General features: G+C 43.0%; 1 protein-coding gene across 3 annotated transcripts in view; it reads right to left on the reverse strand.

Annotated features, from left to right (window-relative positions):
- Positions 1 to 2,567: 2,567 nt before the first annotated feature.
- Positions 2,568 to 13,624, reverse strand: part of TSPAN32 (tetraspanin 32) — a 36,821-nt gene continuing 25,764 nt past the window's right edge. The window contains exons 5-8 of one of the 3 annotated variants that reach the window (XM_085302156.1): positions 11,207 to 11,308; positions 9,551 to 9,643; positions 7,803 to 7,886; positions 2,568 to 5,060 (exon numbers count right to left, since the gene is read on the reverse strand). In XM_085302156.1, coding sequence (XP_085158282.1) covers positions 4,974 to 5,060; positions 7,803 to 7,886; positions 9,551 to 9,643; positions 11,207 to 11,308 — 366 coding nt within the window. In that variant the 3' untranslated portion in view covers positions 2,568 to 4,973. Of the gene's footprint in view, positions 5,896 to 7,802; positions 7,887 to 9,550; positions 9,644 to 11,206; positions 11,309 to 13,624 lie in introns of all 3 variants that reach the window. The other 2 variants (XM_085302157.1, XM_085302158.1) reach the window with 2 other exon arrangements.

The raw sequence follows: 13,624 nt of genomic DNA on the forward strand, positions 1-13,624 counted from the left end.
AGTCCTCATAGGGGAGGAAACAGCAGAACATTTCCAGCACAAGGTGAGGCTGAAAGCTCTCTGCTCTCCTTCCCCCAGAGTTGCCCACAGGCTCAGCGAATTGCTCGACCTGTGCTTTCCACTTCTGCATTGAGCTCCTCAAGTCTCTCCAGGCACCAGACTTCAGCCAGGAAGTTGCACAAGTGCCRCGTGCCTGCAGCTCCCGTGCCAGTCGGCACCAGGAGCCCTGGCTCCCCTTTATGCTGACTTTGCTTCTGGGCAGATCGCATCTTCAGGCCAGCATCTGCCTACACACAAACAGGCCAAGCTGTGCTTGCCCAGGTGGCCTTAGTGGAACTAACCAACAACTACTAGAGCTTAACTGACAACTAATCGTAGACAATTCACAACTGAGTATTCGGCTTTACATTTTTTTTTTAATAAGTCTACCCAAATAAGGATTTCTTTACTACTGCAGGTTGACTATTGATGTGCTTATAACAGCCAGCTTCCTCTTATAAAAACACTGAGAAGGCTACCCGGGTTGCAGGTGTTTCCCAGCCTGGCAGTTAGTCTTGCATTCCCACTAGTGAGCTGCATGCTTGTTTTCAGATGAAATCTCTCTATGGCTCTTCTCACACTAGGTCAGCCTCTGCATTGCTTACAATTAGGTTACTGGGCCTTTGGTTTTGCTACATAGGAGCTGTGATTTGCCCATAGCAGGTAGCAAGTTAAGGAGCAGTAAGTGCAAAACACACTAACTGCAAGCCAAGGAGAGATTTTTGTGTGTGTATGTGCGCGCGTGCACGTGCCCAGGTGCTATTTTTACTATTGCGTTCCCGGCCCTGGTGTCASGGGGCTGAGGTATCGCACCAGGTCTGCTGCCTGGCTCGTGCTGCGGGCCGGGACCCAAACCCCYGCATCGCTGCAGCAGCGGCACGCCGCGATGCCCTCTGCTCCTCTGGCAGGGGCCGCGCCGTGCTTTCAATGATGGCATTTAAACGTATTCTTCGCTTTTAACACGTCCAAAGTAAAAATACTGTTTTAGTAATTAAAAATAATTAAAATAATTTAGTCTCTGGTTCAGTCCATGTTCCTCAGCTCTAAGTGACTATCTGTTGGGGCAGAAGACACATAAGCATAGCATCACCATCTTCCTTAACTTCCTGCTGCGCCAGTCACAGCATTAAAATTACAGCTATTATGCGAGCAGCCACTATCTAATGCACAATTTTTTAGAAGAAAATAATGCTGYGTGTTTCTGCAATAAGTTCTGAGTAAAATTTCTAGAAATGTTTTGCGGTTTTCAGCCCTCGCTCACTGCCTCGCACRGTCTGCTGCAGCACCTCAAGTGGCTTACCGCATGGTTTTGGGGTGCTCCCACGTCACCCTGTGAAGCCACAAGCATTTCAGAAGGACCCCTTTCTACTCACCACGCTCTCCCCACAGCCGCTGCAGGAAAACCTGGCCAGTGAGCTCGGATGTGGTGGGCTCCCCAAACGCAGGTGTGCCAGCAGCGACTACGACCGTCTCAGAGTGGATGTCTTTCCCTTGGGGAACCAGGGAAAACACAGCGTCCTGCTGAGTGCTGCTCTGTCGCGGGCTCATTAAAGATGCTTTTCCTTGCATGGAAGCTCCAGGGTATTTGGAAACATGTGAAATGGGAATAGAAAAAGATCATGAAACTGCTAGCACATACAAACAGAGCATAATCTTTTTAGTTTATTCTTAATTCTAATTCTTATTAATTAGAATGATAATTATTAAGATCTAATAAATAATAACTATTAAGAATATTTTTAAACCAAAGCCAATTTATTCAYATGAATTTAGAATGTTTCCCAACTGTACTCCAAATCAATCTTTAAAAAGAAAAAAAAAACACCAAAATCCCCTAGATGGCTATGAGCACCTCAGAGGGAAGGGCACTTCCAGCCACACTAGGAGAAGCGTTTGCGTATTTCCAGTCTGATCCTTCCTTCCAGGAAGGAGCGGCCACGTGCCAGGCACTTTAGCCCCTCTGTGAATAGGTCTGGTGCAAGTTACATTCTCAACCCTGCTGCCATTGCAACAAAAACCATTACATAGGTGTGAAAACTGCAATTCTGTACCCAGACACATACTTTATAAAYAAATATAGAATAGATATAAAATATAATGTATAAAAATACCCCCCMCACACACACATTTATAGTAAGTGCTAAAACTTACCTGTTTTTCTGATGAAGTTCCAGTGAACACAAATGACTCAAGGGAAGAGGATTCTAGTTCTTTCCTGTTTCTTTATTATGTACAAGCTACTCCTGGCCCATATTCATCACTTTACATTGAAACTTGGCATAGGAAGGAGGAGCACCTAGCACTGTTAATCTCAATGTTAAAGCTTTAACAATGATATCTTTTCTTCTACTGGAATTTAGAGCTAAAGAAGTTTAAGTAGTTAAGATCAAATAGTAGTATTTGTTGAACCTCCAATTTTTGATATGGCAGAATATCATTAGTTCTGCAGCTACCAGACTGTGGCACAAAAGGGCATATAAGACCTGAACATCCAATGTTTAAAAAACTTAAGCGCACCCCCCCCCCCCCCAAAAAAAAATCCAATCAAAAGTTTCTCTTCCAGTTTCCAAGCAAAATATTAAAGAGATTCCTTTTATATAAATGCTCTGCTCTTTATTTATTGCTTTAACGAGTCCTTAAGCTTTTTTCCCTGCRTCTGCTTGCGTTAGTTCTTGTGAAGGACATGACTGCTCTCACATTAGCCAGTTGTTGGTGGCAGGAGGCTGATGAGGTCAGTGACAARTAACAGCCGAAGAGATACTCCAGCTTGCCAGTTCCTCTTCCTCAGAAGGATCAATGCAGTCATCTCTGTCTCCGCTGCTAAGGCACGCGTCTGCAACAGGCACGTGCCAGCTGCACAGGGAATATCTCTTCCCAGCACCGAAAGGATCACTGATGACTTCATTACTCAAACACCCAAGCAATCCAGACAGCCTTGTGCATCGCAGAAAGAGAGAAGGAATGACAGCCCTTTGCAAGAAATTCATCTTTATTGAAACAACCATGAGTCACATGAGCTGCCAGCTGGTCTGTGGAATAATAAGCATTAGCCTTGACAGTAACAGCTAGAGCTCACAGTGGAGATTGTCCAACTCTGGAGAGCGATATCCTCCCCCTCCCAAGAACAAAACAAAAAGTATACACACACACGAACCTGAATCTTTCCCTGCTGCTAGAAAGTGAGTATATGTTTGCAAGTGCAGCTCCTAGGGTAAGCATAATTACTACTAAATCCTTGCTAGACAGAGGCATGTTGGTGACTGCCAGGTAGCTTGAGTAATGCTTCTGAGCACTCAATCCTGCTTCCAGTAAAGTCAGTGGTGAAACTCTGCTCATTCCAAGGGAGCAGGATTAGGACATACAGCCCTTTCTTCCTTAATGCAATTCTTTCCCATGCAAGATATTCGCAACCTTGCTCAAATACTAACCAGGTTAGGGAAAGCAGCGTAGGCTGTATTGCTGCTTTTACATGTATAGCAGTCCATATCTGAGGGCCAGAAATTGCCCTAATCATCAGCCCTRGGGTCTCCTCATTTATTTCAAGAACAATTGCCCCTTACTGTTTTCCATGGGCAAAAGCCACAGCGAAGGAGAGCTTCTGAAAGCTGCTGTTACTTCATAAAACCATTTCACATAGATTTACTCCCTGTGGGAAAATCTGCTGTAAACTATATGGCTATTGCTATTACAGTTTTCAGCTCAGAAGTGGCTCTGCCTCTTTGCAACAAGGGCAAAGCACGACAGGAACGGCTTAGATAATCAACTGAAGAACTCAGCTCAGTCTAGTTTGAGACTTTTCAAATTTCTATTTATTATTGATAAAGAGATTGAATGAGGATGTAGAGTTGGACATTGCACTGCTAACTTGGCTGGAGATCAGTCCCATTCTCTTACAGATTTTAAACACAAATCCTGTCATATGTAGGATTAGAGTCCTTTTGTATTTCACAGCATGGTAGGTTATTGAAGAGAGATAAATAAGAAACTAAGGCAATAAGTTGAACAACCACTATATAATTGATGTAACATCAAGCTCCAGGAGATAGACTGAATCCTAAGAATCAAAAATGATGTGGATATTATTAAAAAGAAGTAATATGTCCTTATTCTGGTTGTACATTTTATAATTCATAAACAGCTTTTTTTTTTTTTTTTTTTTTTTAACTTTATACCAAGAACTCCATTAGTTGCTAATATTTGGAATTGGGAGGGGAAAAAAAATAAGTCAATAGCTGTTGGATGCCTAGATACTTAAATAAGATTAGAAACCTGCCCAAAGTCAATAATGAAGAGTGTCCAGGGYGGAGAACACATTTCCCATTAGCGGTGCCACACTTAGCTTTGAATTGCAGCCCAGGACAAATCTCTTGCTGTCAGCAAATATGTTTACACTATCTTCCTAGAAACGTTACATCTTTTGGGGTCACAAGAAACCAGCAGCTGCTCAGATGAGAGCACAAGAGAAGCCTGAATCAGGCAGATTGATTCAGGCTGTGATTTTCTCTTGCTGGGCTTTTCTTTCTTTTTTCTTTTTTTGTTTTTTCTTCCCCCCCCACACACACCTTTTTTAGGTTCTGACCCAGAGGCTGCTTGTGCCCCCACTGCTGAGCTACAACCTGTCCTTCCCACACACTCAGCAAGGCAACCTGTATCCCYGAGCCCAGGCCTGCACATCCCTCTGTCCTTGTCCATTTTCCAAGAAGATGTGGTACTGCTGCTCCATAAAGCATCATCCTGAGCAGTAAGTTTGCAACGCACAGCAGCTAGGAGTGCTGGAAAGGGAAACATGCAACCTGAGTAACGGTGACATGCCCCACCTCCTGTCCCCAAGCAACACCACCTCAGGTGATTTTGCAGATGACTTCAGGCAGCTTCCTGTGCCAAGAGTTGGCTCGAGTTAGTAGGGAAGTCAGATCAACAGATTTCTACCTTTCTCACAGAGTGTATTTGCCTTTCCGGTCTAGATTGTTGCTAAAGTGGATGGAGAAGCAGAGGAATGAAGTTAGAATCATCCCATAAACCTAAAAGCAAATAAATGAAATAGGCAAATAGTTAAATAYTGAACTGATTATGATGCTTCAGCTGCATGAGAGAGGAAAAACATTGCCTATTAGCGCACTTGGCATTTCTGAACTTGTTGTGTATTGAAGCGTCACATTTCTGTTAAAAGAGCTGTTTTTCAGCAAAATGGCGAACACCATAACTCCAACACGACAGAAAGAAAAAACATGTGGTTAAAGCATCTGATTGGAATTAGCACAGCATGGCTCAAACTCGGGCCTAAAAATACCAAAAATGAGAATAAGCCAGGAAATTTAGATTTCAAATTCCTGCCACAAAACATTCCTCTGTGCAAACAAACATATATCTTACAATAGCCTTTTGTAAAAATAAAATAGGGAAGAAAAATCCTTGTATATTGTTTGGAGTTTGGGGAAAAAAAATCACGCACGTGCATGATTCTAAAGTATTACGGAGACAGTATACTTCCTTTGCATTGTAATATTCTGATTTGCTGACTGGTATATCGCGTTGTGCAGCGCTGTCTGATCACTTATCGGAGTTTACCCAAGCAACCTCTCACAGGCAAGGTTGCTGTGGGAAGTACGATGAGGGCTGTAACAACGTGCTCTTTAAAGGATCGTGCCGTAATGCGCGAGGGCCTTTGAGCGCAGCGCGATCTGGGCACCCCGGTGAAGAGCTCATCGTTAGCTGGAAGGACTGCGACATCGGAACAGCCGTACCAGTCATCGCGCGCTTCCTTCGCATCCTGCCGTCATAACAGCAAAAGTTTCATCGCGATTTCCTCCTGCGTGTACTTCAAAGACTGTCACGTTATCTGGCTATAGCATCAAGCTGTGAAAGAAAATATTCTCCCGCTTTTGTGGGCACACGGCTGAAGTGAAATTTCTCCCATATCCAAGAAAAATCAGAAAACAATACCAGATATTCATCGGTGAGTTTACACCATGCATCAGGTATGCCTCCTGAAGATTTTCTGAAAGATAGCTCAGCTACACGAAAAGTCAATAAAGCCTTAGTACTAAAGCTTTATACGAATGCACGTAATTCTGTGCAAGTAGAAATATGCTACATCGGACTGCTACGTCTAGCATTACCAGACAGTTTTCCTAATTCATGATTTTTAATACTACTAGTAATAAGTTTTCATTTGTCTGTATTTTCTTTAGAAGAAGAGTCTTTTAATCTGTCTGAGCTGCACAGATCAGCCATGCTACTCTTGTGCTATGCTTAAATATACCAATTTCTCTGCAGATACCCRCCTCTATCTTCAGACATAGCAATTTGAGAGGAATAACTCAGACCCGGTATTCCTGCCAACTTTCTCTAATARGAATGGGATAAAAGACAAACTACTGTTTGGTGAAGGACTTTGCAGATAGGTGTCATTGGCTTAACACTCTGTTTCTTCTACACAGTGTTTGTAAAGTTAGGACAAACTTTTGGGAGTATTAATCTTAAGGGAGGCATTTGGGAGTATTAAYCTATAAGGCTTAGAAGGAAAGCAACCCACTCTTAGATACACTGCATACTATGCCAAGGCAGATAGAAGCAGTTAAAACAAACAAAYAAACAAACAGAAAACTCCACAACAACTAAAACACACCTCTAAATACACATTTAGTCAGAAAAATTTGTCCCAGAGATATTACAGCAGACCCCACCCCAAATTCATGTTTAAAACACAAGTCAGCCGGATGGTATTCTTTTCTGSTGTGTTTTACCACATGCATAGGACCCTTGTAGAGAGATAATTAAGGTGCAATGTGTCTGCCTACTGCTCAGCAGATATGTAAGACAGGACTTGTTTTGAGAGTGCTGCTCTCCAGCTCTTGAACAAACTGCCCACACGGAGCTCTCTCACTGACTTCTGCACTGAAGTACATGCTCCCATTACAGCTTCCCTGTTCCCTTTCCATGCCTTCTCCCCCCACAAAAACGTGCAAATTCAGTAAAGAATGAGTGACGCCCTTTCTACCCAAGCTAGCCGCTGAAAACGACCCTCTGCAAGATCCTACTTCCAAGGCTGTGCCCGGGATCCAAGACAACACATGCTGCTCTTTCCTTGTAGTCTGCTCCTTACAAGCCCACACTTTGCCCACCAGGTGCCCAAGAGTCCTATCTGTGCTGKGTTCATTAATAGGAAGAGACCTTGCCTTTCTGCACAGTGCTCCACTCTTAGCGCTCATTAACTTTCTAGGCTTTGAGCTACAGCTGCATGGAGATGCTTCAGTCTTAGCTGAGAAGCAGCCAGTTAGTTTTAGGTAAGAAGAGGCACTGTGTTTCCTGAAAGACTGGGCTTTTCTGCATCTCCTTTCTGTCACTGCTGCCAACTTTTTATCTGATCTACAAGTATCTGTGCCCAGTGACACAGCCTCCCTTCGCTTCCAGGGCAAAACCCACGTGAAAGAAAATCAAATGGTACTGCAGCCCACTCCCGTGCTGCTCCCCCTTCCCATCCGTCATGTCTAGCTTTGGCAGAAAGAGTCCAATGACTGCTTTCACAGAGAAATCCCTCCAGCTGTCAGCCTGGCACCTGCAACAAGAGCCAAGGCGATGGTTCTTTCCTAATTTCTGTGGCAAAGTCCACCACCGCTTATTTCTCTGCCACTGAACTCTGGGCTCTGCAATCATCCAAGTCAGACACCCAAATCCTATCTTCTTGAGGCTAATTTAGGACATGACTCTCCTCCTGAAGTCTGCCCTTCTAGGCTAGAAAAGCAAAGAATAAGCATAACTACCACAAAACAGATGGTGCTGGTCAGGAGTGCAGAGACAAAATCCATATGCTTCTTCACGAACTCTTGGATCTCTTGGAGGCAATCCTGAGATGAAAGAAAGACTGTGACAGCACAGCAGTAGCTTAGGGAATTCATCTTCCACTACCTGACTGTGCTTAATATGACTTCTTTTTTTTTTAAAAAAAAAAAAAAAAAAAAGGAAAGAAAAAAAAAGGAAAGAAAAAAAAAGGCCCTTTCAGGCCCCTAGTCTCTCTCGGGTGCTCTCTACCAGAGGGAACATTTGTTTGGAGGACAGAAAGTGGAGCAAGGTAGTTTTCACCATTAGTTGAGGAGCAGTATGGATGAGAGCAAAGCAGCAATAACAGTCACTCTCCTCCAAAATCATCCCATGTCATGTGAATTTGGGTACCACAACGTTGCTATCAACTGGAAGAAAAACAAAGGGATCCTGCAGAACTGGACTAGTCCAATTGCAGACCAGAGGGACACCTTCTCTACTTTGCCCTGCAGCTCGGGAAGATGAAGCATGTTGTAGCAACAGAAAATATATTGTAGGTTTGCTTCCCCCCACCTCCTCCTTTCTTTCAAGTATGGTATGTTTCAGACTCACTGGGGAGAGGACAGGACACACATACATATGTGAATATGCTCATGCACAAACATTTTTTTTTCCACTGAAAAATGGAAGGAGTGAAATGAAAACACAGAAATGCAGTACACTGTAATGCAATATATGTTCTTCAAGGATGCTATTGCTCAATTTTGCAAGGTGTTCTGAATATGAGTGAGTATTAGTTTTAAATATGCCAGTGGCTCCACTGAAGTCAAACCGAACTTCCAGGACAACCAGTAAGTCAAGAGAACCATTGAAAAATGTAGAAGCATGGCCCTGACCAAGTGTTTGCTGAGCTGGRTAAGAGCACTTGTGGCATCTCAGCATCGATATCAAAGAGTAAATGCATTTCAATCACCAAATCCTGTGGTTTCACAGGCTGTGAAACACATCTTCATGTTTACTTCCCCCAGCTAGCGACTAGAGAAAATTCAAACCATTAGGAGTGGTGAACAGAGTCACGCACACAGTGGCCAAGTTTGTTCTCCTCTTCCTTCCTGTTATTTGATCTGAATTCTACCCTGCTTTGAGAATTTGTTTTCTAGAAGACAGTATTTTGAAATGCTACCCAGCAGGCTGCGTGTGCCTAAACATCACAGAGTTGCATCAGCACTTCACATCTTTGCATAAGAAGGATGTTTTTGTATAGTTGTAGCAACACAGTTTTKTTTTTCCTAGGAATAATACACATATAGAAGCTGGCAGCTTTAGCTACTTCAATTCATTTGAGTACTCCAATCAAAAAACCATACTCTGAGCAAATCTATTGTATAAATATCTACGATATAATTTCAAAAAAGAGATCATCCAGTACTGGTGGCTTCTCTATCACTTTACACAGATACTGCAGAAAAGAGGAATGAAACGTACTTGACGAAGTGACTGCTGGACATAATAATCCTTATTTATGAGTTTCTCCTCTTATTTTAAGTATCTGTTCAATGCCATTGGAAAAGTGACTACAGTTATTGTATGCACTTTCCACATTTTGCTGTTAAAGGAATGAATACCTTTTGAAGYCTCAGAAACTAGTATCACATGGGAAGTCCAGCAGGATTTTAAGACACATGCCTGTGATATCATATAATCTCTGTATATGCAGAAGGTAAGAAGGAAGGATCAACTTTCTCTTTACCTCTTCTGCTACCCCGGCATAGCCTGGTGGGCACGTCCTGTGTTCGACATCTCCTGCCCCTCCGAAGGGAGAGTGCTTCCCGCAGCACAGGAACTGAAAGCAAGCAAGCACTTGGTTAGGCAATGATGTGGGCACTTCCCTTCCTGGCAGATACCTGCAGCCGGCTGTGTCGGTGATGGTGGGCTCTTCCTTGCTACCAGGATTTTACAAAATCAAGGCTCTGCAGAGCAAATAATGAAAGCACATAACTAACAATCAGAGTAACAGAAGTTATACTTAGAGCAGTTGAACGATCAGGATCCAGTCGGTTGCTCCTGTGGCAGCTCTAAAAAACAACAATAAAAACTACAAAAAACCCCACAAAAAAACAGCCACCTCCAACCCTCCCCCCCAAAACACAAAGAAACCCCAAGAACACACACACACACACACACAAAACCAAAACTCCACCCAAAACAATAACAAAAAACAAAAAACCCCACAGCAATACAGAAACCCATATTTCCAGCACTTGCTATAGGCTGGGGTAAGGGGAGTCCAGCAACACCTACTGTGAAGCTGACTTAGAGCCAGGAAAAAAAAAAAAAGAGAGGAGGACTATTTATCCATCTATTAAAGTGGCTAAAGGAAGCAATTGGTGAAGCAGTACTCTGCCTGGTTCACCTTTCCAAAGGTGAATTTGGATGTATTAATATCCTTGGGCCTCAATTTCCCCACAAGAAGCACTAACATTCCTGGCTCTAAGGGGCCACTGATATCATTAGAATGAGAATCATTAACTCTTAACTGTGTTTGAAGAAGCACAGATGAAAACAGCTTTGGAAAGCACTTATTACATTGAATTAAGAAAATACAGAAAATAAAATAAGATTTGCGTGGGAGAAGTGTGGAAACAAGTGAGCAAATCTGACCTTTCCTTCCAGATCTGCTGCATGACATGAGCTCACTGTCTAAACAGGCCCTGCTGCGTAAGGAGACGGCATTTCCTTTACTCAGCTGTCTGTGGAGGACTCATAGGTCTTAACCACAGGAGACATCCTTGCTCATCTGCGCCATTTCATCTTGTATTCTCTGAAGGGAAACTTCCTCCCTGTGCTCTGGGCAGTCACTTTGACTCACCCACTGCACTACAGAGAACTTCCCTCTGTCGACAACATCCTTGGTTTATCATTCTTGGGAGCTTGCTAGCAGTCTCTAATATCACAAAAATCATGTATTCTCTGGTCCTCATCAGCTATATGTTCAAAGGCAAATAGAGATAATTAAGTCTAAGTATTTCTGCTRGGTCATATGGAATTTCACCCTTTCTCTATACCGGGCTGAGGACATCAGAGATGTGTACATCCATCTATCACACCACAGATGTGGAGAAATGCTGCCTGGCAAAGGGTCTGCTGAAATACACTACGGTGCAAAAGCTTTGAAGATCTTGCACCAGAGCAACTCTCAGACAGATGATCCYTCCCTCCTGTTGATAATCCAGTTGGTCAAACTGAAGAAGTGTCTAGAAAAGGAAAAGCAGACTTACCAGCAAGCAGGGGTCCCCTGTTCCCAAGGAAAACCAGCACTAATAGAACAGAACATAGGCTTGAACTATTGAAACCAATAGAAAGACACTCCAGAGCAAGGTTTTTGCCAAGGCTAAAGATAACTTACTGTTTCGTGGATGGCAGTCAGTTCCTGCCTCCTGAAGCTGGAAGCATTCTTCCTCACCTCCTCGTAAACAAAGTCATATACATCCATCATGCTGTCTGCTACCTGCAATGAAAGCAGAGATCTGTACACACAGAATAGTGACCACAGTCACCTTCATCAGGAAATGCATTCTTCACGTCCCACCAGAAGCTCCTCCAGGTAAAGTGAAACAAGTCATGCRGGAGAGGAAGGCACTGCAGTGCCGTTAAACAGCCCTCATGCAGAGGTTGAAGATAGTTAGTATAAGATCTACCATGCCTCAAGGAGCACATACACATTCATTGAGACATCATGGGTCTCACGAGAGAACCCATGATGCTACACAGTAACTGCATGCTTACCACGTTGTGCTACCCACAGTCCTTTTGGCATCACATCGGGGTCTCACCAGCTGACAACAGGAACAGGGTCAGAGCTTTTGACAAGTTTTGGATTTAGACCAAGTAAGTACTTAAGATGACCCACGTGCCTCTGTCAGCAAGGCAGGGACACCATCACTTCCTTGTCCTGCCAGTCACTGTAAGGACAGGCATTTGKGACCGTGAAATGCTAAAATAAAAAGGTGAGAGTGCCTCAGACAGATAGCATTATCCCAGTGAGTGGGGTTCCTGCAGAATAAAGAGCCAAGTAACAGACTGATTCAGTGGTAAATCAGATTCTAAGTACTTAAAAAGAAAAAAAAGAGAGAGAGAGAACTCACAGCTTGATAAATCCCAGCCAACTATTGCCCAGGTTTCAAAGAAAAAAAGAAAAACCCACAAAAGACAACTGCCTTCAGCACCAGGAATAAAAAAAAAAAAAAATCTTTCTTTTGTTTTCACTTGCTTTCTTACCAATATTGATCTGAGTGTGGGTCTGAAGGTAACACTTGGCTTTTAGAACAGAAAATCAATCAACAAGACAGACCGAGTGGGTGGCAGTGTAGGAAGAAACAAGTGCTCTTGGAGCAAACCCATCTCYCAGCAAGGCTTTTCAATTAAGTCTTAAGGGGCTGCGCTTAGGAATTACCCTAGCAGAAAAACAACACAGTGTGCCATCTTCTTAACAGCTGGGAGGTGAAACATGGGTCATTTGAGATGATGATAGCCATTACTGTAATATTATTCTATCTTGGCCATCCTAAATGCAGGGAACTAGGAGAGGTTAATAATATCCAAGAAAGGAAGAGGAGGGGGACTGAAAYATTACTTGAATTTTACTTCTCCCCACAGTCAGCAGGAGCAAATGTCAAGTTTCAAATACCATTCCAGAAGATTTTCCAAAGTTGGGTTAGAAATGGAGGGCTTGGCAGTTTTGTGCTTGGTTTAAGTGGTACTATGAGAGGCTTTTTAAGAGGGTTCACAGTCCCCCAGTGACTTCACATGGAGAAGGAAGTGACAGAGGGCAAGTAGAGCATGCAACGCGACAACACAGGCAGCTGACACAATCGTTCACCAGAGCTACCAGGTGGCAAACTGTAATCCCTCCAACAGATCCACTGGCTCCTATCTGCGGCAAAGCCATCATCTCCGTCAGAGGCTATGCCACTCTTCACAGGGTAATCAAGTTACCCAGTTGGTGARGCAGGTGCAATCTAGTGGCTCATTAATGAGAGGTCTGATGAAGGAAGAGGCACAGAACCACCAAGAAGATACTCTAATCCAAGGAAAAATCCATCATACCAAGGTCCATGATATTAAGCTGTCCTACACAGATGAGGAGAAAGACTAGTTATTTTTATAAYCTCATGCCTAGTTCCATCAGTAACAGGAATGACTAGCAGGAAAGTCAGACTTGCTGACAGTCCTTCCTTTGCTCTGATCTGATTTTAAATCTGAGTAAAGTAAAATATCTTCATTCCTCTAACTTATTTGAGGCCATGAAGCAGATTTTCTAACAGYAATTAAACAAATTTGTTCAATAAATAAAGTTTTCATTTGCACTGAAAAACTGGACTGAGAATAATGAAAAAAAGAGTAATTTTTGACCACCTCCTTTAGCTTTGTGTTTCTGAGGAAGGAGAAGGAACACAAAACAACCTGCTTCCTAATCCAAGAGATCATTAGCTTCTTCTAAATAGCCCGATTCCAGTGTAAGATAAGAGGATAAAACTACTTGTGCTGTCACTACATATATACAGATCTAAGTAAGTTAATGGTGCTCATGTGCAATTTTTGTCTTTTCATATTTATCATTAGGTCAGGATGCTTTAATTCCCTCAAAAAGATTCAGATTCAGAGCAGGCTTTTTAAGAGTTCACGTGCCTTCAAAGTGCAGGCAAGTCAATTCCTGTTAATGTTTTGTCCTGATAGTAAAACCTGGTCTAACTGCTGAGGTCTGTCCCAAAACCCCAGGTGCTCGTGCTGCACGTGAATGGCTGGGGAGGGGAGCATGAGCTGC

Source organism: Rhea americana, unplaced genomic scaffold, assembly GCF_003343005.1.
Source record: "Rhea americana isolate MKP2758 unplaced genomic scaffold, rheAme1 scaffold_187, whole genome shotgun sequence".
Classification (NCBI taxonomy): domain Eukaryota; kingdom Metazoa; phylum Chordata; class Aves; order Rheiformes; family Rheidae; genus Rhea; species Rhea americana.